At 58.2% G+C, this 25029-nt stretch overlaps 3 protein-coding genes across 3 annotated transcripts; 2 read left to right on the forward strand and 1 right to left on the reverse strand.

The window, feature by feature from the left end:
* Positions 1 to 1562: 1562 nt before the first annotated feature.
* CPN2 (carboxypeptidase N subunit 2) lies at positions 1563 to 3606 on the forward strand (the record flags this gene model as incomplete). The annotated part of the gene is made up of 2 exons (XM_079539934.1): positions 1563 to 1574; positions 1981 to 3606. 2 exons carry the CDS (start codon positions 1563 to 1565, stop codon positions 3604 to 3606), a joined length of 1638 nt encoding a protein of 545 aa, XP_079396060.1.
* A 1555-nt stretch (positions 3607 to 5161) lies between these two features.
* LOC306949886 (uncharacterized protein) lies at positions 5162 to 7621 on the forward strand (the record flags this gene model as incomplete). Its single annotated transcript, XM_079539935.1, has 1 exon — positions 5162 to 7621. One exon carries the CDS (start codon positions 5162 to 5164, stop codon positions 7619 to 7621), a length of 2460 nt encoding a protein of 819 aa, XP_079396061.1.
* Positions 7622 to 22334: 14713 nt separating this feature from the next.
* On the reverse strand, positions 22335 to 23591 carry HES1 (hes family bHLH transcription factor 1). Its single transcript, XM_079539816.1, has 3 exons — positions 23496 to 23591; positions 23324 to 23411; positions 22335 to 22991 (listed from the first exon to the last, which is right to left on the reverse strand). Exons 1-3 carry the CDS (start codon positions 23574 to 23576, stop codon positions 22510 to 22512), a joined length of 651 nt encoding a protein of 216 aa, XP_079395942.1. The 5' UTR covers positions 23577 to 23591; the 3' UTR covers positions 22335 to 22509.
* Positions 23592 to 25029: the final 1438 nt, after the last annotated feature.

The following is a 25029-nucleotide window of genomic DNA, read 5'->3' on the forward strand; positions in this document are numbered from 1 at the left end:
CTGTGCTGAGGTGTGAAGCCATCACACGGGGCCAGGATCTAAGCACACAGCCTCATCCCAAGCAGGGCTGTGTGTGCCTTTGCAGCTTAGCCCTGCAGGGCTGGGCTGCCTCTGCTTGGCTCGGAGCCTGGTGTGCTCCGTGGTGGCACACCCCAGTGACTTGGCCGCGTCCACGCTGCCCTCCCTGCCTGCAGGCAGCGTGGCAAGAGTGGAGCATCTTCCTCTGCCTCCAGCAGAGTCCTTGTCCTCACACGCCTGTGTTTCCCATGCCAACAGCACTATGGGACTACGTGTGCCCTGGGCATCCACCAACTGCAGCCCTGCCCAGCACAGCTGCACCCACTCCTCTCCCTATTCCCAGCCCTGAGAGTGCCCGCTCTGTGCCCGCTCCTGTTGTCTGCTCCCAGCCTGAATGCTGCTGCTGGCATAGGGCAGGCGGGCAAAGCCCTGAGGTCCAGCTATGGGCAGATGGGACTGCACTGCCCCAGCAGCTACTGTGCCTCCTCCAGCCAGCAAGGCACAGGCACAGCTCCATGTGTGGCACTGGGCCGTATGGGGTATGGCACTATGGGACAAGAGTCTCAATGCATGGTGCTGCTTGCGGTGCTCCAGGAGCCAGTGCTGGCACAAGCAACAATGCAGTTGTGTGTATGTGATGGGATGGATGCTTTTCTGGGCTGAGACCTGCACGACAGCTGCAAACAGGACTGTGCCTCGGGGCCGTTCGGTACTGCTCTGTGACCATTAAAGCACGGTTGTCCAAATCCAAGAGCTGTTTGTCTGCTTCTCTGTGGTGAGAGGCACCCTTGGTACAAGCCAGCAGGGAGAGGAGCTTTCAATTATTGCCTCTCTCAAGTGATTTTTTCATGGTGAGAATAAGCCCATGCAGGCTGCTGGGACAGGGTGAGTGTATCATGGCTGCACAGCCCAGCTGGGCTGGGGTGAGGGAGGGCTTAGCCATTCCACTGCAGCATGACAGCTCTTGGAGGACTCATTGAGACCTTGGCAAGCTTCCTGACACAATGCTGCACAGAGCAGGTCTTCCAAGGGTGCCTTCACTAATGGCCCTGCCCTCTGAACCATAGCACAATGGCCCTGAGGTGTTCCCCTTCACTAGGGTGTTGCTCTTCTTCCTCTCTGTGCTGGTCCCCTCTCCTGGGTAAGGAACTCTTGCCAGTCTCATGCATCAGTGAGACCAATAGAGCCCAAGGACACTCCTGTTGGGCTGCTGCATGCAGGCACACTGTGTTTGGTGTGGACCCAGTGCCACAACCCCAGGGCATGGCTGGGGCCATGGCTGTGATTCCCCACTGGGATGCCTGCCTGTGGCTGCTGCCCTTGCACCCCATGTGGATTCACCTCTGCTCCCAGGGGCTGGGCTGTTTTTTGGAGTGCTCCAAGGACACGGGTTGTTGTTGCTGATAAGCGGAAAGGGGCAGCTCCACCCCAGCAGGAACATGTTGTCAGCTGCCTCCACATCCGCCCCAGGACACATCTTCCCTTCTTGGAGAGTTTCACTCCTCGCAACAGGCTGTGTGCTCCCTGCGGTGGTGGTCCCTGTGATGTCGCTCTCGGTAAGTGGCAGCTGTAGGCTGTGGGACTGAGGACAGGGGTGTAGGGCAGGTAGGGAGTGCTGGAACCACGTCGGGTGTTGGGAGGGAAGGCTGGGCCCAACACTGCCCTGCAGCACTGCCATAAGGCCAGAACCCCCCCAGCTGCAGGCATCTCCATGTGGATGTCACCGTGCTGTGGCAGGGTCCCCATCGCAGCACTGTGCTGCTCACCATGAGCACAGCACCATGGGGTGTTCCAGCTCAGCCTTTGCACGTGTGCAGGCATGTGCCCTTAGCAGGAGCTCAGGCTCCAGAACGTTATTTCAAAAGGAAGTGTTGGATGAGCAATTAGGAACACTACCACTCAGCCGAGCGCAGCGGGCCCAGCCACCCTGCAGCAGGGGCTGAGGCCACGCTCCTCCTGCAGTGCAGCAAGCTGCTCCCTGCCGTGCTGGGACTGGGGGCTCTGCTGGTCTGGGGGCTGCCCTCGCCCTGCCCCCTGCCCTGCCAGTGCTATGGCCGTGCCAGCGTCTTCTGCTCAGAGGAGAGGATGAGGGAGATCCCAGCGGGCCTGCCTGGCAATGCCACACAGCTCTTCTTTGTGGAGACGGCCCTGAGCCACATCCGGAGCGGTGTGCTGGGCCCCAGCACTGCCCTCACCAAACTGGTGTTCATCAACAATAACATCCAGGAGCTGGAGCCCGGTGCCTTCCGCGGGCTGCCCGGCCTGGCTGAGCTGGAGCTGTCAGGAAACCCGCTGCCATCCATCAGCCCAGAGTTGCTAAAGGGGCTGCCCAGCCTCACCTTGCTGTCCCTCAGCTCCAATGCCTTCTACTCTCTGCACCCGGAGCTCTTCACCTCTGTGGGCAGCCTGCAGGACCTGCGCCTGCAGGGAAACAGGATTGAGGCACTGCCCCATGACATCTTCCACCCCCTGCAACATCTCCAGGCTTTGGACCTCTCGCAGAACATGCTGGCTGAGCTGCCTGAGGGGCTACTGGTCCCGCTCACTGCTCTGCGCGTCCTGAAGCTGAGCAACAACATGCTGGCACGGCTGCCGCCCCGTGCCTTTGTAACACTAACCCAGCTGGCCGAGCTGCACCTGGATGGCAACCTGCTGGTGGAGCTGCCACCTGGTGCCTTTACTGGGCTGGCAGGGCTGCGGCGGCTGCAGCTGCAGCACAACGCCCTGGGCAGCTTGGCCCCTGCCACCTTCTCTGGCCTCACCAACCTCACCTCCCTCAGTCTGCAGGGGAACCGCCTGGCCCAGCTGCCTGCTGCCCTCCTTCAGGGCACCCCGTACCTCCTGCACCTCTCGCTGGCCCGCAACCACCTGCAGACGCTGCCCAGGGGCCTCTTTGCCAACCTATCGGTGTTGCAGAGCCTGGCGCTGGAGCACAACGCCCTGTCCCACCTTCCTGCTGAGGCCTTCCATGGGCTGGCAGAGCTGACAGCACTGCAGCTGGGCCGCAACAACCTCTCTGTGCTGCCTGCTGGGCTGCTGGATGAGCTGCCCCGCCTGACATCACTGGGACTGGAGCACAACCGCCTGTCCCACCTGCCCACGGGCTTCTTCGATACCAACGAGGAGCTGGTGCGCGTGGGGCTGGAGAGCAACCCCTGGGTGTGTGACTGCCGCCTCGCCTACCTGCTGAGCTGGCTGCAGGTGTTTGCCGAGCCCCTAATCCACCTGCAAGCCTCCTGCACCGGCCCTGCTGCCCTCATGGGACGGCCCCTCCTGGAGGTGACCCTCCGGCCGCAGGTGTGTGCTCGCCACCAGGGCCGGGACCAGACGCCTGGGGAGGGCACACCAGGGCAGTGCATCTACAGCGACCCTGAGGGCACCCTGCATATATCCTGCAACGCCACGAGCTGCCAGCAGCTCAGCCTTCGCCTTCCTCCTCCTCCTCCTGGGGAGACAGCACGGCTGGGGCCTAAGTACCAGGGTGACTGGGTGCTGCGCTCCTCCTGCGGCACGCTGCGGGTCAGCATCCTGGTCACAGTGCGGGATGGAGAGAAGGATGTGTCACCTGGTGTCCCTGCTGCGCCCTAGGGCACGGCACTCTGCTTCGTGCTCAGCGAGTTGGTGCAGCGATTTCAGGCTGGGGAATGACGACGTGTTCCGCTCTGATGTCCCCACCGTGGTCACCAGTCTCAGGAGCGGGACTGCCGGTATTTATTCACCCAGCCCAGCCACGCACTCCTCGTGTATTTCAAATATCATTAAAAAGTAGATATTAATTACCCGTGTGCAGCCATTTCTCACAAGAGAGGGTGGAAAGATGCACGTAAAGCGGCTGCGATCGCGTGGGGACGTGCCTGGGTGCCCCGATGTCCCGCTGCCCAAACACACGCGGGCGCTGCTGCCGGGTGCTGCTGCCGGCGGCGGCCGGGTGCCCGGTCCCAGCTGAGCCCTTCGCCCCGACGGCGCTGCGGCCGTACCGTGCCGTGCGGTGCTGCGGCTCCACCTCGTGGCTGACGGGTCGGGGCGATCCGGGCACCGGCAGCGAGGGGACGGCCCGGGGACGGCGGCGCCCGCCCGGCTGTGCAGGCTGCTCTCGTCCCGGTCCTGGAACCGTGCGTGGAGCGCGAGCCTCACGGGGTCGGCACTGGAACGCGGTGAGACGCGTGGGAGAACGCGGTGTGCTTTGCCATTTGCCTGGAAACAGAGCCAGGCGAAGCACTAGCTGAACATAAATAAGAGCAAGCGAAAACAAAAAAGGAAATGTTTAACTGCAGTTCGTCCTAGGAAGCATTTCGTTGCTTGTCATTTCAAGCAATTCCCCGAATCAAACAGGGCATTTCCTCCACGAGCTCCTCCACACCTGCCAGCAGCCCCAGGTGTCCCCAGCAGGGCCCCTCTTCGTGCTCCCAGCCAACACCAGCCCACGGCCAGCTGCCAGGACACCCAGTGCTGGCTGTGTGTGTATCTGCCCGGCAGGGCCACAGCTCTCATCGTTTCTATTGGTGAAACAAAAGGCTTTGGAGCAGTGCCGTTAAGCTACATCAGCTGCTTCTTGAGGAAGGAAAACCTTGCCGGTCTAGAGAAGTTTGGCTTTCCCTGGATGTGAATGGCCAAGTGGTGCAGGCAGATAACGCCTGGGAGCAGGCTGCATCCTCTCCGGGGTGCCTGGGCTGCTCCCCGCACTGTGCTGGGCGTTATCTCCCCCGGCAGCCCCAAAGCCAGGCCCCGTGCCTGGCCACGGATAAGGAGATCCCCCCAGGTGATGGGACCCTTTGTCCTGTGCCTCACTCCCTGCACAGCGCAGCGTGCTGACAGCTGGACTTGTCTGGGAGCACTCAGGTAAGTGACGTGAAATGCTTGAAAATGTGCTGGGAGGGGCGGTTCTGGGATCTATTTCCCTGTGTCCCTGATCCTGGGACCACTTCTGATCTCTGAAGCTTTGCTTGTGAAGGTTCGCAAGTGTTTGCTGCTGTTGTGTGGGTGAGCTATTGCCCTGCTAAGCGTTGGCCTCTTCCTTCTATTGCTGTGATACGTGAATAGAAGGGTTGCTGATTGCTGAACGACAGTGTGAACAGCTCATGAACTGTGGACTCGCATCTTGTTGTTCTTCATAACCAACTTTTGGAACCCTTTTTCCAGGACGATGAAGCAGCATTTCCTTTTCCTTTTCTTCCTCTGCTTCCATCCCCACAAATGCCAAAGTCAAACCCTGGGTGCAGATCCATATGAAATGCCCAAAGATTACCAGGAGGTCTACAGAGGGTCCAAAAATGATGTCAAGGAGATCCCAAAGATTGCAAAGTCCTTCATTTCTGAGATGATCTTTGTGCAAACCAGCATCACTGCCATAAGGAAAGGCGCCTTCAGGTACATGCCCAACCTGACCAAGATTTTATTCATTAACAACAATATCAAGACAGTTGAATCTGGAGCCTTTGATGGTTTGGAGAAACTGAGGGATTTGGAGATCTCTGGTGCCTCCTTAGAAGAACTAGCTCTGGGCACTTTCCAGAACCTTCCAAACTTGCAGAGGCTGGAGCTGAGAGACAGCCACATCAGACGCATCCCCAAAGGCCTCTTTGAAGGGCTGAGGAATTTGGGAGAGCTGTCCCTGCACATCAATGCGATTGCTTCTCTTCCAGAAGGTATTTTTGATTCTCTTGCCAATCTAACATTTTTGGATCTGGCTAGAAACAGGATCACCATTCTGCCTGGAGATGTCTTCAGCAAACTGTCCCAGCTGCAAGTCCTCCGGCTGTATGAGAACGAGCTGCAGGACCTGCCAGAGGGGCTGCTGGATGCTCAGCGGCGGCTGCTGGAGCTCAGCCTGCAGAGGAACAGGCTCAGAGTGCTGCCACCTACTCTCCTGAGGAACCTGACCTACCTGGAAAAACTCCTTCTGGACAACAACCTCATCAGGGTTCTCCCACCCCAGAGCTTCTTTGGTTTAAACAGACTGAAGCTGCTGACTCTAGGTTCAAACCAGATTACACAGCTCCCCTGCTGCCTTTTTGACACCATGCCACACCTCTGGGAGCTGGACCTGGGCAGGAACAGTTTAGCCACACTTCCGGATGGCATCTTTGTCAACCTCACATCTCTTGGCAAACTCATCTTGTCCCACAACCAGCTAGCAGCCCTGCCAAGGGGGGTCTTCACTGGGCTCAACAAGCTCTCGGACCTCCAGCTGGACACAAACCAGCTCTCTGCTCTGGATCATGAAGTCTTTGCTCCTCTCCCAAATCTGAAAACTCTGAATCTCCGAATGAACCAGCTAGAGAGTATCCCCCAAGGACTCTTGGACCCCCTGAAGAGGCTCAGCTCACTGTATCTGAGTGGAAACCCATGGAGATGTGACTGTAATCTCTGTTACCTGCACAGCTGGATCCAGGGCAACAGTGAGAAAGTTAAACTGTCCTCCCAAGTGTCCTGTAAGACTCCACCTCACCTGGCGGGGCAAGCAGTGATATCACTGAGGGAAAACCAGCTAATTTGCCCAGCTACTCTGCCTCCTTCGGTTTCTTTCATCCCATCCCTACTTCTCACCTCCACATCATCACAAGGGATGCCACCCTTGCTGCCACCTGAAGATGTGCCCACTGCAGCACAGGCTATACTGTCATCAGTGGCCTTTCCCATTATGGCACTGCCAACCATGCCATTGCCTATGGCCACCTCCTTCATGTTGCCAACCACGCCAACAGAGAACTTCATCACTGCTCCTTCACCAACCATGCTCTCAAAAGCCTCCATCACCATATCACCATCAACCATACTGCTCAAGATTTCTACCACTGCTCCATCACTGTACAAAGCCTCCATCACCACCCCATCACCATCTGTGCTGCCTGAGATCTCTATCACCACCCCATCACCAACAACGCTGTCCAAAATTTCCACTACCACTCCATCACCAGCTGTGCTGCCTAAGACTTCCATTACTGCCCCATCACCATCTGCGCTGCCCAAAATCTCCATTACCATCTCATCATCAACTGGGCTTCCCAAGACCTCCATGATTTCCTCATTACTATCCACGCTACCCAAGATGTCTATAACCTCCCCATCACCAGTGCTGCCCAAGATCTCCGTCACCAACCCAGAGCGTGCACTATCCACTCTAGCTCCCACCACCTCACCAGTTCCAACCACCATGTGGACAGCAATCACACAACAAGTGCCTCCTGCTCTTCCAGCACTCACAGAGAGACCAGCATCCAATGTTCCTCCGCTGCGAGGCCACACGAGTCCCCAGCCAGTCTCCCCATCCATGGCTCCAGGTGGGCACCACCACAGAGATTTCTCCCTGTGGGCCAACCCACGGCACTGCCGCATCTCCCTTGCCCTCAGGCTGGCAGTGCTGGTGCTGCAGGTGTGTGCAATGCTGCTGGGGGTGAAGCTCACCCTTCTCCTCTACCGTGCTGCCCAAGGCCACGATCCCCCAGTGCCACCAGTGAGGCTGCTGAGTGTCCAAGTGCTGGATGCCACACACCCAGGCCGGGCTGCAGAGGCGCATCGCAGTGGTACAGTCCCCCAGGGGCGGGCATCGCAGGATCCAAGAGGTTTTAGATTCCCGCCCAGGCGGCACCTGGAGATGCTGTGAGCCTGGGGAATGAGCGCGGTGTCACGGCCCGGTGACACCTTTTTCTGCCAAGCGACACTAGGTGGCATCCCGACACAGGCAGTGGCTGCCACAACTTGTCCATGGCCGTCCGGGACCGCCAGGGCCAGAAGACATCGCACCGAGGTACTGCAGACCCCGCTCCAGGGCCAGCTGGGGCCCTCCATGGGTCTGCCACGGGGTGCACACCTCAGGGCACGGGCTGGAGGCCGGTAGGGATCCTGCTGAATCTCTCCATTGCTGGCAGGTGCCCGTGTGGTGCGAGGCATCCCAACTGCTTCTCTGCCCAGCTCCATGGGACGTGCCAACAGTGGTACACAACGCTCTGACCTCTTCCCTGCACTCTCAGTTGCATCCTCACAAATATTAAAGCCTCCCCGGCAGCTCTACTGCGCACAACCAAAGCGATGTTTTCATGCCAGGGCTGTCCTCACTGTCACTTCAGTGCCCACCAGCAGCACAGGGTAACCAGCTGGTGCGAGTGGTCAGAGGATGGGGCAGCAACAGGACTGCACACTGTCCTGCAGGCAGCAGCCTGGTGAAAAAATGGAGATGCAATTGTAAATCTTGTTTTCCAGACCCCGGGGCAGCTTCTTGCTGACACTGTGCCTGAGCAAAGCAGGGGCTGGCGCTTTGCATTAGGGCACATACCTGTGGCTGTGCACTAGGGACTTGGATATCCGCTTTGCTGAGCCTGTGCAGTGTTACTGCTCCTCAGCTGCTCCTTGAAGTCCCAACGACGGCTGTGAAATACAGGAGGCAAGTGCAGGGCAGCACATCTGCGCGGGACAGAGCGTGCAGCCCCGGAGCCTGGCACTGTGCTAATGAGACGCAGATGAGGGAAGGGAGCGTATTTCCTGGCAGCCCATATGGGCTCTGCTCTGTGCTTGATTTAGAGGGTTTGAAAGCAGGGCCGGCTGCTCAAGATGGCAGGGGGGCTCCTTGGGTTTGGCGATATTTAATGGCCTGGTGCAGCCTAAACATGGAAGTGCTTGGAGGTGAGATTAGCACAACATAATCACATCTTAAAAGGTCTTCGGAGACACAAGGCATGTCTGCTCCCCTATTAATTATCGTTATCCATGAAGATGGGGTCAAGCCGGAGGTGTTTGCCCACAGGTCCGTGGGTCTGACAGCAGCACCCCTACAGCCACCCTCCTGTGCCCTGTAACATCCCAGCAGGACCGTGCTTTCCCAGGCACCTCTGATGGCTGGGCACAGGAGCTGCGTGTGCGCTTAGGGCACGGCGAGCTCAGCACATCTTCTTGAGGCTCTCCCGGAGGGGCGGAAGCTGCCTGTTTGTTTAAGGTGCAAAGGAGCGATGTTAATCTTTGTATTTCTTCAGAGTGCCCGTGTGCGAGGGGAGCAGGGATGGGGTCTCCCCTTTGTGCGGGGGCACAGCCGCGCTGTTTGAAGTGGAGGTGAGAAAACACGGCGGGGCAGATGGAACCTGCTTTGGGAGTGAAAGATTTTTTTCGGCTATTTATGATAATTAGTGGGAAACACTCCTCAAGCGTTTCAGATGATTCTGTAATGAAGTTGGGCCCAATGTTCCCGCTTTGTTCCCGCGGAACCATTAAAAATCCCCCTTCTTTGGCCGCCTTAATGCAACGCTGAAAAGGCACAATGGCATAAAAGTGGCCCTGGGCAGGGCGGAACGCCTCCTTCCCCCATGGGGGTGAGCCCTTTGGAGCCCGGATTTTCTGGGCTGTAAACCCCAATGCTCACAGCTCTGCTCCAGCGCGACCAGAGCTAAGCTGCTGTGCTCTTACAGAGCCCCAGAAGCAGTGACAGCATCAGCTCCGTGGGCTCCCAAGGAGAGGTTAAGGGCTGGAGCACTGCTCCCCACGCTGCCTGCCCCAGCCCTAATCAAGTCCTCGCCCCGGCCCGTGTCTGAGGCTGCTTTCAATGTGGGGGAATTTGCAGACAAATTTCTGCCAGCAGGACGCTGGGGCTCTGCTGCGTGGCTGGATAAAGATCGCTGCTGCCCCATGCAGCTCTGCAGACCTGCGGCTGTCATTTGGGACAGTGTGGGAAGGGGCAGGAGGCTCTCAGAGCTGGAGCTATTCTTTTCCCCAAGATAATGCACAGCGACACAATGAGCCCATCTGTGAGTGGCTGGGACCATTACCTCTGTGCTCCTTAGTTCTAGCCCTGAAGTGCCACTTGGACTATGATGCCTTTACCGATGCTTGCATCCCTCCTGGCAATATTTTGGGGCAAATATCTCCAGAAACACAGCACGCTTCCTTTGGGAACTGTGATGCAGGCACCTCCCAGCTCAGTTTGCAGGCAGTGGTGTCACCACAGGGTGACATACCCAGCCATACCCAGCAGTCCCAACACATCATTCCCTCCTTTATTTTATTCCAGCGTTATTTCCTCCCCTATGCTGGGCAATGGTTCTCCACAAACCCTTCCCCAGCACCTGGGCACAGGAGCCCAGGTACGGCCGTGCGCCCGACTCTTCCCATTGTGGGCACACAAAGCAGCACTGACCCTGCGGTGCCACCGCTACCTGCTGCTCACCACAATGGCCCTGCAGCACTGAGAAAGGGCCAGGAGCATAATGAGGCTGCGAGCACTGCTCTCTTCAGAGAGCAGAGTCAACTCCTCGGGAAGAAAGGAAGAAGGAAAAAAAAAAAGGGTAACCCCCCCCTATCTCCCCCCCCGATAATAAAGAAGTAACAAATGAAGAATGAAAGCCTATAGAAGGCGTCTTAACCCAGCAAAGAAAAAAAATGTCAACATCTGTGGAGCTGTCTGCAAAAACAGACCCAAGCCCTAATGAATACCCTCTAGAAAAGGCATTCACTCGAGGAAAGGCAAAAGGCTACATTTTTCTATGGAGGTATAAAGATTTTGATGAATCTGCCCTTTCCCTTTCCAGTGCAGTTGAACCAAGCGCTAATGTTCATCTTCAGCTGTATTAAAGGATCCGGAGGGGGTGGAGGGAGGAAGAGTCCTGATCTGAAAGCTCATGAGGAGGGTGGATTTAGGGAGCCTGCATGGATGTCGGAGCACTGTGGCAGGGAAGAAAAGCAACAGGCATTAGAGAAAATACTGTTTAACAAGAGTTTTTTTAGTCAGCCCATTTGGGCAGAGATTGGTGCGCCATAAACGTAATCCTCTTAGTGCTGACTTCAACGTGTTTGTACAAAACAGGGAAATATAATATGAATGTAATAGTCACGTTTCCTAAAATGCTTAATAAAAAGACAAAAGTTCTTTATTTAGATCTTCAGCTCCGGTGCAGGATAGGGGCACAGCAGATGCGTTCTCAGAAGGCTGCTTGGAAGGGAAAAACCATGCAGAATGTGGCTGTGCAACGGCTGTGCTGTGCCATGCCATGCCATGTCATGCTGTGCTGTGCCATGCTGCATCATGCCATGCCATGCCATGCAGTGGGATGGGTGCCCACCTCACCAGCCCCAGGCAAGGAGAGCCGTGGTGGCTCTGAGCCCACATATGCTCAGGAGCTGCAGCTGGGGAGCATTCTGCACCATGGCAACGTCTACTCATAAGGAGGCTTGTTGGGACTGCAGTGGGAAATGCCTTCCTGGACATTTCCTGGTGGTGTGGTTCTCCATTTGGAAAGCCGTTCCACTGAAGGCAAAGAGTTGGAGGTAACAGGTTCACTTCTATTGAATAATCGTGGGAATGACAGACTGAAGGGCAGTGTTTGGGTCTGACGGAGATCTCTAAGCACGTTGATCCCATACAGCTGTATCAGAACTATGCTAGGTTATTTTCCATGTGCCACGCTGATATTTCACGTCGTGAGACACCGGCTACATGGGAAGAAGACTCCATGACACAACCAGTTCAGCTCTCTGAATCTATGGTTAAACATTTCTGTTGCACCACAAAATCACCTTCCCCATCTTTCTTCTGACCTCGAACAGGCAATAGCGATGCAATGCTGTGTGTCATGTGCTGGGGTGCAAAAGGACAACTACAAACATGCCGTCTTATGAGTGACAGCAGAACCTCCAAGCCCCATGTTTCCTCCCTGAGCCTCATGCACCAAGAGAGCGTTTCTACACAGCAGTGCCGCTCCTACACCAGGAACAAGGCACTTTACAACCCCATAAACCCCACATCCTTCTGTGCAGGCTGCTATGACGTGACGCTAATGCCTACAAGATGTGCAGCGCTGCGGGACGGCCCCGGTGCCCCACACCACAGCAAAGGACTCATGTTTTACATCGCTCTGCACTGCAGCCTTGGCTAATTAATCCCAGGGATGAGCCTCCTTCTATCAGGCTGCTCCTTGTCATTCCTTATGTGCTGGTGCTGGAGGCACTGTGCTGAGTGCCTTAAGTGTGGGCTGAGCCGCCACGTCCCAATGAGTCCCAGTGTGTCCCAGCCTGTGCCTGTGGATCCTGGTGCGTCCTGGTGCCCACTGGGTGCGCGGCGCCGGAGGGACGCAGCATTGTGTCACAGTGCGTTGTGATCACCCAGCGCGGCTAACGTGATTTCCATCCCATATTCGACCTCTGGCGACTTCAAAGCTCTGGCAAGCGGGGGATTAAGCAGAGGGGCTGGGACTGGGGGGCTGGGGGGGCTGCTCACCTTTGAGCTCCCCGCGTCCCCTCCCCGCTGCGCCCGGAACAATCACCTCCCATTGTGCTCCCAGGGAAAGCCGGGGTGCAAACACAGGGACCTTGTCAATATTGGTTTTTGAGAAGGCTTTTTCTATTCTCCCATGTCTGGGGTTTTTGTAGCAAATCCCCCTCAGGCTGCCCAGCCTTCCCCTGGGAAATCAGGATCCTAGGGGTCCCCGCTAACACCGTCCATTGAGTGAAATTTCACACCCACCTGTTTGCACACAAGATTTAATTTGGTTGATTCTTCATGCCCTTTTCCTGCTTAATCATCAGCCCATTGACCTTCATATGAAAAGGGGCTGAGGGCAGAGGAGAGAGGGGTTTCTGCAGGGAAACAAAAGCTCCCAGAGCCCAAACCAGTCCAACCCTGAGCTAACGCATCCACATCCATGCAGGAGCAGAATGCGGGGAGCACCATGGGAGCAGCCTTTAGGCAGCCTGGTGGGTTGGGGGAACCATCCCGTCCCCATCGTTTACTGGCTGGATGCACAGAGCCCCCCACAGGCACAGCCCTAAGGTCTCTGCACTTGCAGCTGCAATTTGCCTGCTGGAAAACAAAAAATAACACAAAGCTAAAAAAAAAAGAAAGGAAAAGGAGGGTTTTTTTTTTTTTTTGTCCCGTTGGCCCCACTCGCAGTGAAACCCGAGCTGTGTGGGAGTCTGTGAGCGTGCAGGGCTGTGCACACACGTGTGCAGCCAGCAGTCCGGTCGTGCTGTGCCGCAGCAGCACTGGTGCGTGCGCATGTGCGCTTCCCCCCGGTGGGATTGTTTTGGTCTGCAGAGTGCGGTCGTGTTTATTTAATATCTGACGTCCCTTCTGTCTTCAGCGCTGACATTAATTGCCAGACAATGAGCAATGGAGCCCAGATGTTCCCCGGTGGTGGCCTCCCTCCCCTCGCCAGCACTATGCGGGTGATAAAAACCCTAGGGGAGCCGTTTTGGGAAGGCTGCTGCTGAGTGGCTGTGAGTGGCAGTGAGCCGGGGGCTGTGCCACGCCAGGGGTGGCTCAGACCCCCCAGATGGAACTGCTCAGGTGGCTGCAGCCCCCTCCATTCCCTCGGTGCAGCAGTAATGTGTGGGCATCACAGAGTGGGGCTGTGGCCAGTACTGCAGCCTCACCACTGAGCACGTGGGTTTGGGGTCTGGGCATCGAGCCTCAGTGCAGCAGAAGAGTCTGCCAGCTGCCCCCACTGCCTGCCTGCCCTGGCTATGCCCAGGCACTGCCCTGCTGGCATGCTCCCCAGAGAGCAGGGCGAGCCTTGCTTGCCAGAGAGAGATTAGCACAGCTGTCTGTCATTTCATAAATATCCCTGCTCATGAAACACGAGGTCATTTCACAGCAGACATGGCCTTATCACAGAGCCGCAGTGCTGCTGGGGCCCCCAGCAAGCAGCCGTGGCTGAGCACCATGTCAGGGCTGTGCGTGCAGCAGGGCTCCAGCTGCACCCAGGGTGTCCCTTGGGCATGGCTGGGGCTGGATTGGTGAAAAGCTTCTGGTCTGAGGGCTGGGGTGGCCGAGCTCAGCAGGGCAAGCGGTGTCCCCTTCATGTGCCTGCTGTCAGCATTGCATGGCATGGCATGGTATGACAAGGCATGGCACAGCACAGCACAGCATGGCACAGCAGGCAGGAATGTGACGCTGCAGTGTTTAGGAAGCTGCCCAATTTCCTGCTCTGCCATTGGTTTAATATGCACCCACCACTAATCAGTAAGCATTATTATTGAAGTGGGAATATGTTATTAGAAAAAATGGCAATGGAAATGGGGTGGAGCTATTTTTAGAACTAGTGTCTGTCACTGTGGCATCATTTCCTAAGGCGATGTGCGTGACCAGGAAAGCAACCAGCAAACCAGCACACAACCCCTCACAAGGTTCCCATATTCCCTCTTTAAGCTGGAAGAGAACACGATACAAACACAATGTGAATTAGGATCTGAACAGTTTTCCTGGCAGGTTGTCACGCAAGTTGCCAGCACTGCTCCTTGCCTCGGACACCCACAGCAGTCCTGTGCCCAGACCCACTGCCCCTGACCCACCACCTCCTGGCAGCCCTGCTCTCAGCTACCCCCAGAAGCAATTTCACATTGGATGCACCTTGAGGGGAGAGGTGACACCCCCATTCCATGCCTGCCTCTAGCTCAGTGCATCCCCACCCGCACTTCCCTCCTCCTGGGCTCCGCACAAAGCCCAGCTGCACTCTGGCCGGGGAACATCCGCTGTGGAAACCTGGGAGGAGCTGACAATCCCCAAAGATTGGCTGCACACACAGCCAAGCAAGCACTGCTGGCTGCCGGCCTAATTCGTTGCAAATGTGCTTCAATGTGGTTCCAATCTGGATCCCCAGCCCCGGGCTCAGCGGGGCTGGGAAGTGGCTGAGTGCGGCTGAGCCGGGTGAGCTCCACTGCTCCTTCAGATCCCTGCACTCTGTGTCCCTCATCTATAGGGATGCAGTTGGGCTTTAAGCCCAACTGTAATATCTCCCCAGACCCAAGCATCCCTTTCTCCTGTTGGTGCATTTGCAGAGGGATTGCACCGAAGGTTGAGAATAACCAAGGAGAACTGCCCCATTCAGCCAACTTGCATCCCTCCCATGTTTGTAGCTGGATTAAAAATGCTGCAAAGTCAGCTCACAGCACTGACAAGGAGCAGCGCAGAGCGAGTCCCGCTCTTGGTTACAGCAGAGTGGTGTTGAGCCACAAGCAGGCACCTGCAATAACAGCTGTGGTGCCACTGCTGCTGGCGGAAAGGGAAATGAGCAGCAATGGGACTGGGAGCAGCACGCTGCTATTCAAGAACAGAAAATCCCTCTTTGCTGCTCAGTGCAGGCAGCTCTGACCGTGCTGGCATCAGTGCGCCAGGCACCCATGGAGCCCAGAGCACCCCATGCAGTGGCTTTGGCACAGGGAATGCCGTGCTGTGCCTTGTCGTGCTGTGCCTTGCTGCTGTGTTCAGCCCAGCACTAGGAGCAGCGAGGTGCTGCGCTCGGCCTTTTAAGATCAGAAAGGTTTTTGAACTGACGTTAGCACTGGTACGCAGAGGAAAGCGTACAGAAGGGTAATTAAAGTGGAGGAGCGAGGCTGGGTTTGCCTTTAATGGCTTGCAGCTGCAAATATTTTTCTGTCTTCTCCAGCCTGCTTGTAAGCTGTCTGGCTATATTTCTCGTCCCGGCCAATTAGATTCCCATGTGTGCTGCAGGAGTGAAAATATAGAAAGTGAATAATCCTCCGGTGCTGCTCCTCACTCGGAGCCCTTTGAACCCGTTCAGCCCTCAGCCCTGCTCCCTCTGCAGTGCCGCGCTTCGCCCCCAGCACACCGCCAGCACCGCCGCCGTTCACCTTCAAGCCCTTCTGATCAAAGCCCCTTTTTATCCCCCCCTTTTGCTGAGTTTTACAGCCATTTTCCCTTTTTGACGCTGGTGTTCTGCCAAAAGTTCCACTCGAAAATCAAAAGGGGCAGTCCATTAATACAAGGCAGCTGTATTGAGTTCACCATTGTGTTGTCTCTTCCAAGGTACCTCGGATTTTTAATAAACTGTGAGGCGTGGGGAGTGTGCTGGCTCCAAGCGGAGGGAGGCAGAGGGGAAGAGGGAGAGCTGAACACTGCCATGCAAGCAGGAGGCACCAGGCAGCCTCCCAGCTCCCGTCCAGCTCCAGGATCAGGTATCAACCAGGAGCCACTGCACTTTGATCCTTGTGTGCTGATGAGGCTCCTTGCCAGGGTCCACCCCAGGTAAACAGGATCCCCCCATGCCTGCGTGATGTGCAGTGAACACTAGGGATGTGTGCAGACTGGAGGCACTGTGGGGAGACTGGCAGGGCTGAGGGCACAGACTGCGTGCACTGCTTGGGCTGTAGGATCGCAGTGGTCAAGAATGGGGCCAGCAATGGGGTCAACAGTGGGTCGGCAGGAAGACCAGCAGTGGGATCAGCAGTGGGGCCAGGAGTAGCAGAAGCAATGGGACCAGCAATAGTGTCATCAGTGGGGCCAGCAGTGGTGGTGGGCAAGGATGTGCCAGTGGGAGTCAAGGTGAGGATGGACTGGGAGCAGATGGGACCTGCTCCGTTTGTGAAAGAGCATTTCTGCTATTTATGCTAAGTGGTGGGAATGCTTCTCAAGCGTTTTGGATGGTTCTGTAATGAGGCCGGCCTAAATATGCCAGCATTGTTTGTGCCGGACAATTAAAAACTCCCACTTGCCACATTAGCAGTGTCTCTGGTCGGGAAGGGCCCTGGAAGCGGCGCGGGATGAGGGGTGACCACAAAGCCCGCCCTTTGTGCTGTGCTCCTTTGAACCTCCTCAAAGACCCCATTTCAAGGGGTGGCTTTTGTTTTCTTTTCAGTGGGACCGAACCCAGAGCCGCCTGTTGTTTAGCGACACAGAAATGTGACCTTAATTGACTCTGCTGCCGGGTGCACTGCGTAAATCACTCCTGGCACCGAGGGAGCTGCCCGGCGTGCCCCAGCCCCATGGCAGCATCGCCTTCCTGGCCACTGCCTGCAGGGCAGGCACGGTGACACTGCGGTGACATGGTGCGGTGACCAGTGCAGTGCTATGGTATGAAGGTACAGTTCTGTGCGTGCCCAGAGGCAGCAGGAGAGGCTGACACGTCCTTCACAGAGCCATGGGGCTTTGGGAAGGGACTTTGCAGCCTCAGGTTTAGGACTATATCACAGTGCTGTGGGGTGTTTTGTCCCTCACACACAAAGGCTCCCAGCCTTATCCCATAGAGGGTTTTCCATTTCCATAGGGAAGCAGGAAAAAATGTTTCTCTGTGCTCTTCAGAACTGTTCTGCAGCCAGAGTCTTCTGCCCAGCTATGCCGGTGTGGCTCTTTACCTGCTGTTCCTGGGACTCGTTGAGTTAACGCTCATCACAAGATAAATTAAATGCGATGAAAATGTAACAAATGCCTGCCACGCACTTAGCCAGATGACTTATTTGTAGGATACCAGGGGGCTGATCCATTAACAGATATAATTTGCGGGCTCCCGAGGAGAGGTTAAGGGCTGGAGCATTGCTCCCTGCTAGCCACCTCCGTCTCCCTACCCTGTTTGCCCCAACCCTAATCAAGTTCTCGTATCAGTCCACGTCCCACAGCCCCCCCAGCTGTTCTCAATTAGAGGAAATTTACAGATAAATTTCTGCCAGCAGGACACTGGAGCTCTGCTGCTCAGTGAGATAAAGATCCCTGCAGCCAGGTGTGGGGGGACAGTGGGGCCAGTTTGACCCCTAAGATAGCGGTGTTCACATCAGGAGGTGTGTGCTCATAAAATAGAGCATTTTGGAGCAAGATGAAAATTTAAGGTAAAATACACTGCTGCAGGTGATGCTTCAGAGGAGAATACGGTGCCCATGGGAGGGCATTCTACTTTCCTGCCTCTCCTTGGGGAGCTAATCACCCAGGCTGCAAGAGATGTGCAGCAACCAGCTCATGTTTTGCTTCTCCCTGCTAGATTAAAGAGCTCTGAAGTACCTGCCCTGTTATTTCTGCCATGGTACTCATGCAGCCAGGCCCTTCTGGCTGTAATCAAGCCGCCTCTTGATCTTCTTGATAAGCGGAACACACTGCTGTGTGTTCAGCCTCCCTGCATGGGAATGCTGCAGGCAGCCGGGAGGGATGGGCAAGGAGCAGGTTACCACACGTCCGTCTGCAGCCTGGCACCGGTGACCCACGTGCGGCCACTATGGACAGGGATGTGGCTGGCCATGAGGGGCTGGCTGCAAACCATCCCTTGGCAAGATGTTGGTGGTGGTGCTGGTGGTGACTCAGCTTGTGGGCTCCTCCAGAGCGATGAGGAGCCCTCGCTCACTGCACAAGGCCTCCTGTGAGGAGGGGGCTGCTGGGCAGGGAGCGGCACACAGTGACCCGGCCTCGCTCCGGCCGTGCCGCTGGCTGAGCAAACACAATGTGCGCAGCCTGCCGGGGCCGAGGCACCTCCAGATAAACCTCATTGTGCTCCTGAAAAGGCAACAATCCAGCGCTGGCAGCTCCATGCAGCATGGGATGAACTCAGCTTCCAGAGGCCACGGGGACCCAGTCCTGCTGGGGCTGTCCCTGCATCCCCTGCCCACACAGCTGGGCCCAGCAGGGAGCCAGCCCGTGCCAGCACCGCCTGCGAGTGCTAACAGCTGCTTGGAGCCCGCTCAGAAACACCAGCCTGGGCTGTGCTGCTGCCAGCCCCGATGTTCCCAGCACAATGACAGCTCAGGGGGAGCCGGGAGCAGGCAGCCCTGGGGGAAGGGATGTGCAGAACTCCACAGCAAGGAGTGAGCTTGTCTGTGGGAGAAAGGAAGGTGGTGTGAAGCGGCAGCGGGCTCTGGCCCACACGGGCCTCCCCTCTGGCACCAGTGTGCGTCGGTGCTGCCAAGGAGCCGGGGCTGCAGCAAGGCTGTGGAGCAGAGCCAGGCACGGCACATAGCTGCAGGATTCAGCATGTGTCCTCACATCCTGCTGCCTCTCTTGGTACAAACACTGTCCAGATTTCCAACGTCAGCAGGAGAGAGACCAGCCAGATTGTTTTACAGTTTCAAGAACCCATAATGTTTTCCAGAGAGTAGGACTGCAGCCCATCTTCTGGAGCAGGAAAAGCTTCTGCAGCCCCAAGTCATTGCCGACAGCCCTCCAACTTCGTCAGCTCATGGCAGCCAAAAGCACCAAACAAATGCTGGTTGTCCTCAGAAAGGGTATGAGTGCACCCTATGGATAACAAGGCAGTATTTACCCTGAGACCTGGTAGCTCTGCCCCAGGTCCTACTGGGTGGAAGGACCCTGCGGAGCTCCTGCTCCGTGGCTGGCCCAGGGCTGACTTTGCGTAAGGTTCTGGCAGCAGCATCTGAGTCAGATGGTGTTTGTTGGGGGTGGGAGACCTATGGGGCAGCCCTGTTCCAGCACCAGGGCACTGCGTGTCCCTGTCACACAGCCAAGCTGTCCCAGCCTCATCTGTGTGCAGGACAGTTCAGAGGAGCAACTCCATCCTCCCGAAACGCCATCCTGACCTGGCTCCCTGCTGCAGGAGTATGAGGACAGACACCCTTACCTCCAGCTGCATAGCTTCCCCCATGTCCCAGCTCAGCTGGGAACACAGCCCCTAGCACCAGCTGATGGTGTGGCTGGCCACAAATGTTTAATGAAACAGAGTGGAGTCATTTGTCTGGGCTGACCCCACCAGGAAGTCTGCGTTCCACAAAACAAACCGTGCTTTTGTTTGAGTTGTTTTAAGTAAAACACATGTCACCCCTGTAAATCACAGGTCCCATTCCCCACCCTACCCTAGGGCACCCACCTACCAAGGGCAGGTGCTGGGGTAAGCCAAAACTGCAGGCTTCCTGAGTGATGGCGAGGGGGCTGGGAAGGAGCAGGCTGCTGAATGGGGCTGGGGAGTCCCAGATGCCAGCCGCTCCATAGGGCTGTGCACCCCAGCTGGGATCCATGGGGCTGCCACGTCCCAGCCCCGAGCACCCACTCCCTCATGGTGGATCCCAGCCAGCTGCACCCCGACCCCCACCATCCCTCATCCCCTCAACCCTCGCCGTGCCGCCAGGCCAGGTCGCCGCTCTGCCGCCCCTGGGGCCGCAAAAGCCTGGACTCCAGCCCGAGGCCCAGAGCCGGCGGTCCCTAGCACGAGCGCGGCCGAGGCCCGGGGCCATCCGGCACTGCGAGAAGGCGGGCGGCCGGCATGGGGCCGCGGCGGCTGCCGGCAGCAGGGGCCGGAGCGGGTTCGTGTGCCGCGGGTGTGCTCCCTCCCTCCCTGCCGCCTGGCAGCCCGCCACCGCGCCGGGGGTTCGCTCTTTTCTCACGACCTCTCAGGTTCCTGAGCTCATCTGGGAGCTATTCATTTCCTGCCAGAAAACAGCCTTGCCTGCTAAAAAAACCACCTTGGCCGCAGCGCGGCCCAGGGCTTGGTACGAGGGCTCTCTCGGCTTAAATCATAAAGCTCTGGCTGTCTGACTGGAATCAAAGGCAGGGCGGGCGCGGGGGGGCCGGGGCCCGTGCCATATGGTAGCACTTAAGAGCCAAGGAGGAAGCGAGGAGGGGTTGCGCACCGCTTGCGAGGAGTGTGGGAAAAGTTAATTGACTTTAATGACAGGTTTCCCGGGCGGGCGGCAGCGCCCGGCGGAGCACAGGGCTGCGGCAGGCAGGGAGGAGAGCGGGGCACGGCAGGGGCCATAGGCAGGTGTGCAACACCAGCAGCCCACATGCCATCGCCAGTGCGGGACGGGGCCAGGCACGGGGCTTCCTACACACTTCATCCCCAGGGTGAAGGCGTTGGCTGTACCCAAAGGGCAGCTCCTGTGCATAAAGGCCCACGGACCCCCCAGCCCACATTTGTCATCCAAATTTGCCAGGGTTTAAGTGAATTAGCATCAAGAGCACAGCTCCTGGGAATAGCTCTGATCCCTTCAAATCGCACAAACTCCAGCAGATCTCTCATGTCAACAGGCTGTGGGACTGAGCAAATACAAAGCTTTAGTGAAGCCAGAGCCCAGCATACAGCAAATACACTATCTGCAATCTGAACTCCCATTAGCAGATCAGTTCGTCTTTTCTTTCACTCCCAGATCTATACTAATAGGCTGTTCCATCAGCCTACCATAGAGTCTCCTCTTTATGTGCTTCCCCAGCAGGAGGGCCCTGCTCAGCTGGAGTACCCACAGCTGCTACAGGTGATGCACCCAGCTCCCACCAGCACCAGGCAACACGGATCCCGAGCAGGCAGGTCCTGCAAGTGGCCCCTTGAGAGCACAGCAGGCTTGGTCCTGCCATGTCACCAGCAGCAGTGCAGAGGTGACACCGGGGCAGGCAGCCCCAGATACACAGAGCTGGCACATAAAGCCCGGCTGCTGGATACCACAGTGAAAGCAGTAGTAAAAGCAAAGGCATTGGGAGATACAGGGAAATCTACATACAAAAAGGAGAGAAGAATGCTGATCGTCACCCGCATGCCTGGGAGATCATCCTCTGCAGCTGCTTTCAGAACACAGCCATCACCAAGCACATCCTCATCTGTAAGCCCTGTGGAGACGACTGCAGACATCTCCTCTCCCCCTCCAAAATTCACCCCAAGAAGTACTCTCACATCAGGAAGATGCAGAGAGGGGAGGCCTCAGACCCTGTCTGCTCTCACACTCTACAGCAGCTTGCATTTCCCCAACACCTGGATGCAGCTTAGCACCTGGCTGAGCCAGGCAGAACCCCACACGCTTCTGTAGGGGATTTGGAAGAAATCCCTGATGGATCCTGGCACGGTTTAAAGCTGCCTGTTCTGAGTGAGGACTTGTTAGGAAGGGCGATGTGAGCTGTAACCCGAGACCACCACTTGCCCCTATCTAGGCTCACATCTTGCCTGGAAATGGGGCATGACCAAGTCAGGAGGGTCAGCTGCAGCTCACAGTTAGAGAGGCAGGCAGCCCACACAGCCCCACCTCGCTCCCCCTGACATATGTTTTCCATATTAAAGCAGAGGAAATGCCCAACTTTATCAAAACCACATGCAGAGCATTAATCATCCGGTACAGCCTGACTCGTGCTCCGTGCCTCCAGCTCCAGGTGGAGGTGGTACCCAGCACCGCCTGCTGCAGCCTGTCAGCCCAGAGACACAGCACTGCGTCCGGCCTGTCCCACAGTTGTAACACGAGATGCTGGCAGGCACTCTCCTGTAAATCACCGGGCTGCAGGCATCGGTGATTTACACCAGGGACAGGCCCCTGGGGTCTGGGCAGGAGGCTCCGTGCTCAATCTGTCTCACTGCATGTGAGCAGCTGAGAGGTGCCTCCCTCAGAACACACAGCAGGTCTGCAAACACAACACTTCTAGCAGGTCAGATCAAGCCAGGCTGCTCCCAGGGAAGCAGGAATTACATCTGCCCAGGGGCAGGGAAAGGGCCAGGCAATTTCCCAACACACAAAGGGGGCCAGGTCTGCCATACAGCTCCAGCCCCACAGCAGCACAATCCTCAGGCTCCCTCTAAGCACACAGCCAGCACTCCAGGTATCTCCAAAAGCCTTCCAAAACAGAAGAGACTCTTTTATTTTAAGAGTATTCAAAAAAAAAAAAAAAAAAAAAAAAAAAAAATCCCGATCTTTGGTGTCACATAAGGAAGGGAAAGGAAGGGGAGAAAAATGATCTCGTGTAAAACACGAAACACTGTTGGAGGGAGTGCTATGGTACAAAGGCACAATCCAATATGAACGTATAACCTATGTACAACCGTGCCAGCAGCACGGGGCGCGGTGCTCAGTCCAGTCCGGTGCCTGGCACCCTCACCAGGGCCTCCAGACCGAGTCAGCGGTGCCGGGTGAGGGGCCAGGGGGCGAGGCGGCAGTGGCAGCCGTGGGTGGACCGCCATAGAGGGGCAGCACAGCCCCGCCGGGAGCGAAAGCAGCGCTGGGGATGAGGAAGGCGAACTGCCCGTCAGAGGCAGGCAGCAGCTGGAAGCCACCGTAAACCTTGGCTGCATCAGAACCTGGCTTGCAGGGTACAGCTGGGAGCGGCCCTGCACCTCCACCTGGTGGCACCAGGGGTGGCCCGAAGGCTGCGGGTGGCGGTGGCAGCGGCGGAGGCGGCACGGGGTAGTTGATGGCGTTGATCTGGGTCATGCAGCTGGCCAGGTGGCCCAGGAGCCGGGTGCGCACCTCAGTGTTGACACCTTCGCAGGTGGAGAGGAACCGCGTCACTTCATTCATGCACTCGCTGAAGCCTGCGCGGTACTTGCCCAGCACTGTAGGGTCTGTGCTCAGCGCAGCTGTGGGGTGAGAGTCACAGGGAGGTCAGCGGGGACACAACGAGTTGCCCACTGGTGGCACCTCCCACAGCCCTGAGAGCAGGGAGGATGCTCCCGGGCACTGAGGATCCCGGCAGAGAGCACCGTGCATCCCAACACCGAGGTCTCAGGCATGCAGCAGAGACCCCGCAGGACAGAGCAGCCACCCCGGGCCACCGCCCCCCACGCCCACTGACTGAGGGCTCCAACCCAGCGCCAAGGACGCAGGTGGGAAGCACGGTGCGTGCCTGCACCCGGGTCAACAGAGCAGAGCACGGAGCCCCAGCACCACCGCCACTCCCCCCGGCGCTCACCGGTCATCTGCGCCCGCTGCAGGCTCCGCAGGTGCTTGACGGTCATCTCCAGGATGTCGGCCTTCTCCAGCTTGGAGTGCCGCGAGCTCTGCGGGCACAGGCGGGGCTCACACCGGCACGGCCCCGCCGGACGGCCCCGCGCCCCCCGCCCCGCGCCCCCCCCGCCGCTTACATCCTTCTTCAGCGCGTCCAGGATCAGCGTCTTCAGCTGCCCCAGGCTCTCGTTGATGCGCGCCCGCCGCCGCTTCTCCATGATGGGTTTGGAGGACTGCAAGAGAGGCGGCGGTCAGCGCCCGGCCCGGCCCGGCGCGGCGCAGCACGGCCCGCCCCGCCCTTACCTTCCGGTGTTCCGCCGCCGTTTTGGGCTTGTCGGGCGTCGCGTTGATGCTGGCGGGGGTGGCGGCCACCGGCGAGGCGCTGCTCTTCTCCATCAGGTCGGCAGGCATGGTGCGGCAGCGCCAGCCACCGCGGCGCAACGCGGCACGGCAGCGGGAGAGCGGCAGCGGGAGGGCGGCCCCGCGGGGGCGGGCGGGCGCGGAGCCCCGTGCGGGCGGCGGGCGGGAGGCGGCGCGGCGCGGCTGCCGCGCGCCTTTGGCCGCCCCTACTTATAGCGCGCGCCGCACGCGCGCGGCTCGTGTGAAACGTCCCCCGCCGCCGTTCCCACACTCGCGCCCAGCCAATGGGCGCCGCCCGCACGCGGCCCCGCTCGTGGACGGCGCCCGCCCATTGGCTGCGCGCCGCGCGGCGGCCGGCGGCCAATGGCGGGCGGGAGGGCGGCGGGCAGGCGGCCGCGGTTAACCCCTCGGGCGCCGCCCGCGGGAGGGGAGGGCAGGGCCGGGTCCCGCCGGGAGCGCCGCGCTAATTACCGAGTTAATTGGCGCCCGTGGCAGGCGCGGCCCCGCCCGCTCCCCCCGGGGGGCCGCTGGCAGCGGGGAGGGGAAAGTGGGGGAGTCGCGCGGTGGGGGGCCGCGGCCGGCGGGGTGAGGTGCGGGGCAGCGCGCCTGGCGCGGGGCCCGACTGCGGCGTCCCGGGGCTGGCTGCGGGGACGGGGGCGCGGCTGCGGCTGCTTGCGCACGGCTGCGGTGCGGGGGCCCCGTCACGGTGGCCTGGGTCCTGTGGTGGCGGCCCGGATCCCATCAGCGTGCTCTACGCTCCGGGGCTCCTCGCGCTGCCCTGTGCTGGTGTCCGGTCCCTGTCACGGCGGCCCGTAACCATTAATGACCCCCGGGCTCTGTCGCCGCAGTCAGGACACTGTAGCGCTGTGCCCAGCTGCCAGCCGTGGGCCCTCACGGCCCGGCGCCGCGAGGCTGGTCTCGGCAGTGGCACAGCGGTCTGCGGACTGCAGTGCACTGCGCTCACGCTGCTCCGCGCACACGCCTGGCTGGCGCTGCGGCTGCACGTGTGTGCCCTGCTCCCGGCACCCAGGCGAGCACAAAACCACAGTGCAGCGCCTGCTGCTCAGCCCCGGCACAGCTGTGCCTGCACCGCCCCGGCTGGGTCGGACGGTTCGTGGGGTTACTTTAAAATTAAAAAAAAAAAAAAAAAAAAAAGTATTTTGCCTGGGGACTTGAATCTTTCTTTTCCCTCCGCTTGACTGACTTTCTCACACTCCTATTCCCATAGCCTGCCAGCTAAGCCTGAGTCATCCTGCCAAGAATTAGACCTGGCCTATTCAGAAATGTGCTCGCTCGCTCTTTCTTTCTGTC

Source organism: Tetrao urogallus, assembly GCF_951394365.1.
Source record: "Tetrao urogallus genome assembly, chromosome: 9".
In the NCBI taxonomy this organism is placed as follows: domain Eukaryota; kingdom Metazoa; phylum Chordata; class Aves; order Galliformes; family Phasianidae; genus Tetrao; species Tetrao urogallus.

Excerpts from the sequence above, each read along its gene's own strand:
- HES1 (XM_079539816.1), bottom strand. The coding sequence starts at position 23,576 with ATGGAGAAGCGGCGGCGGGCGCGCATCAACGAGAGCCTGGGGCAGCTG. Across the intron at positions 23,412-23,495 it reads TGGACGCGCTGAAGAAGGAT|AGCTCGCGGCACTCCAAGCT; the intron begins GTAAGCGGCGGG and ends CTGTGCCCGCAG. Across the intron at positions 22,992-23,323 it reads GCAGCGGGCGCAGATGACCG|CTGCGCTGAGCACAGACCCT; the intron begins GTGAGCGCCGGG and ends CTCACCCCACAG.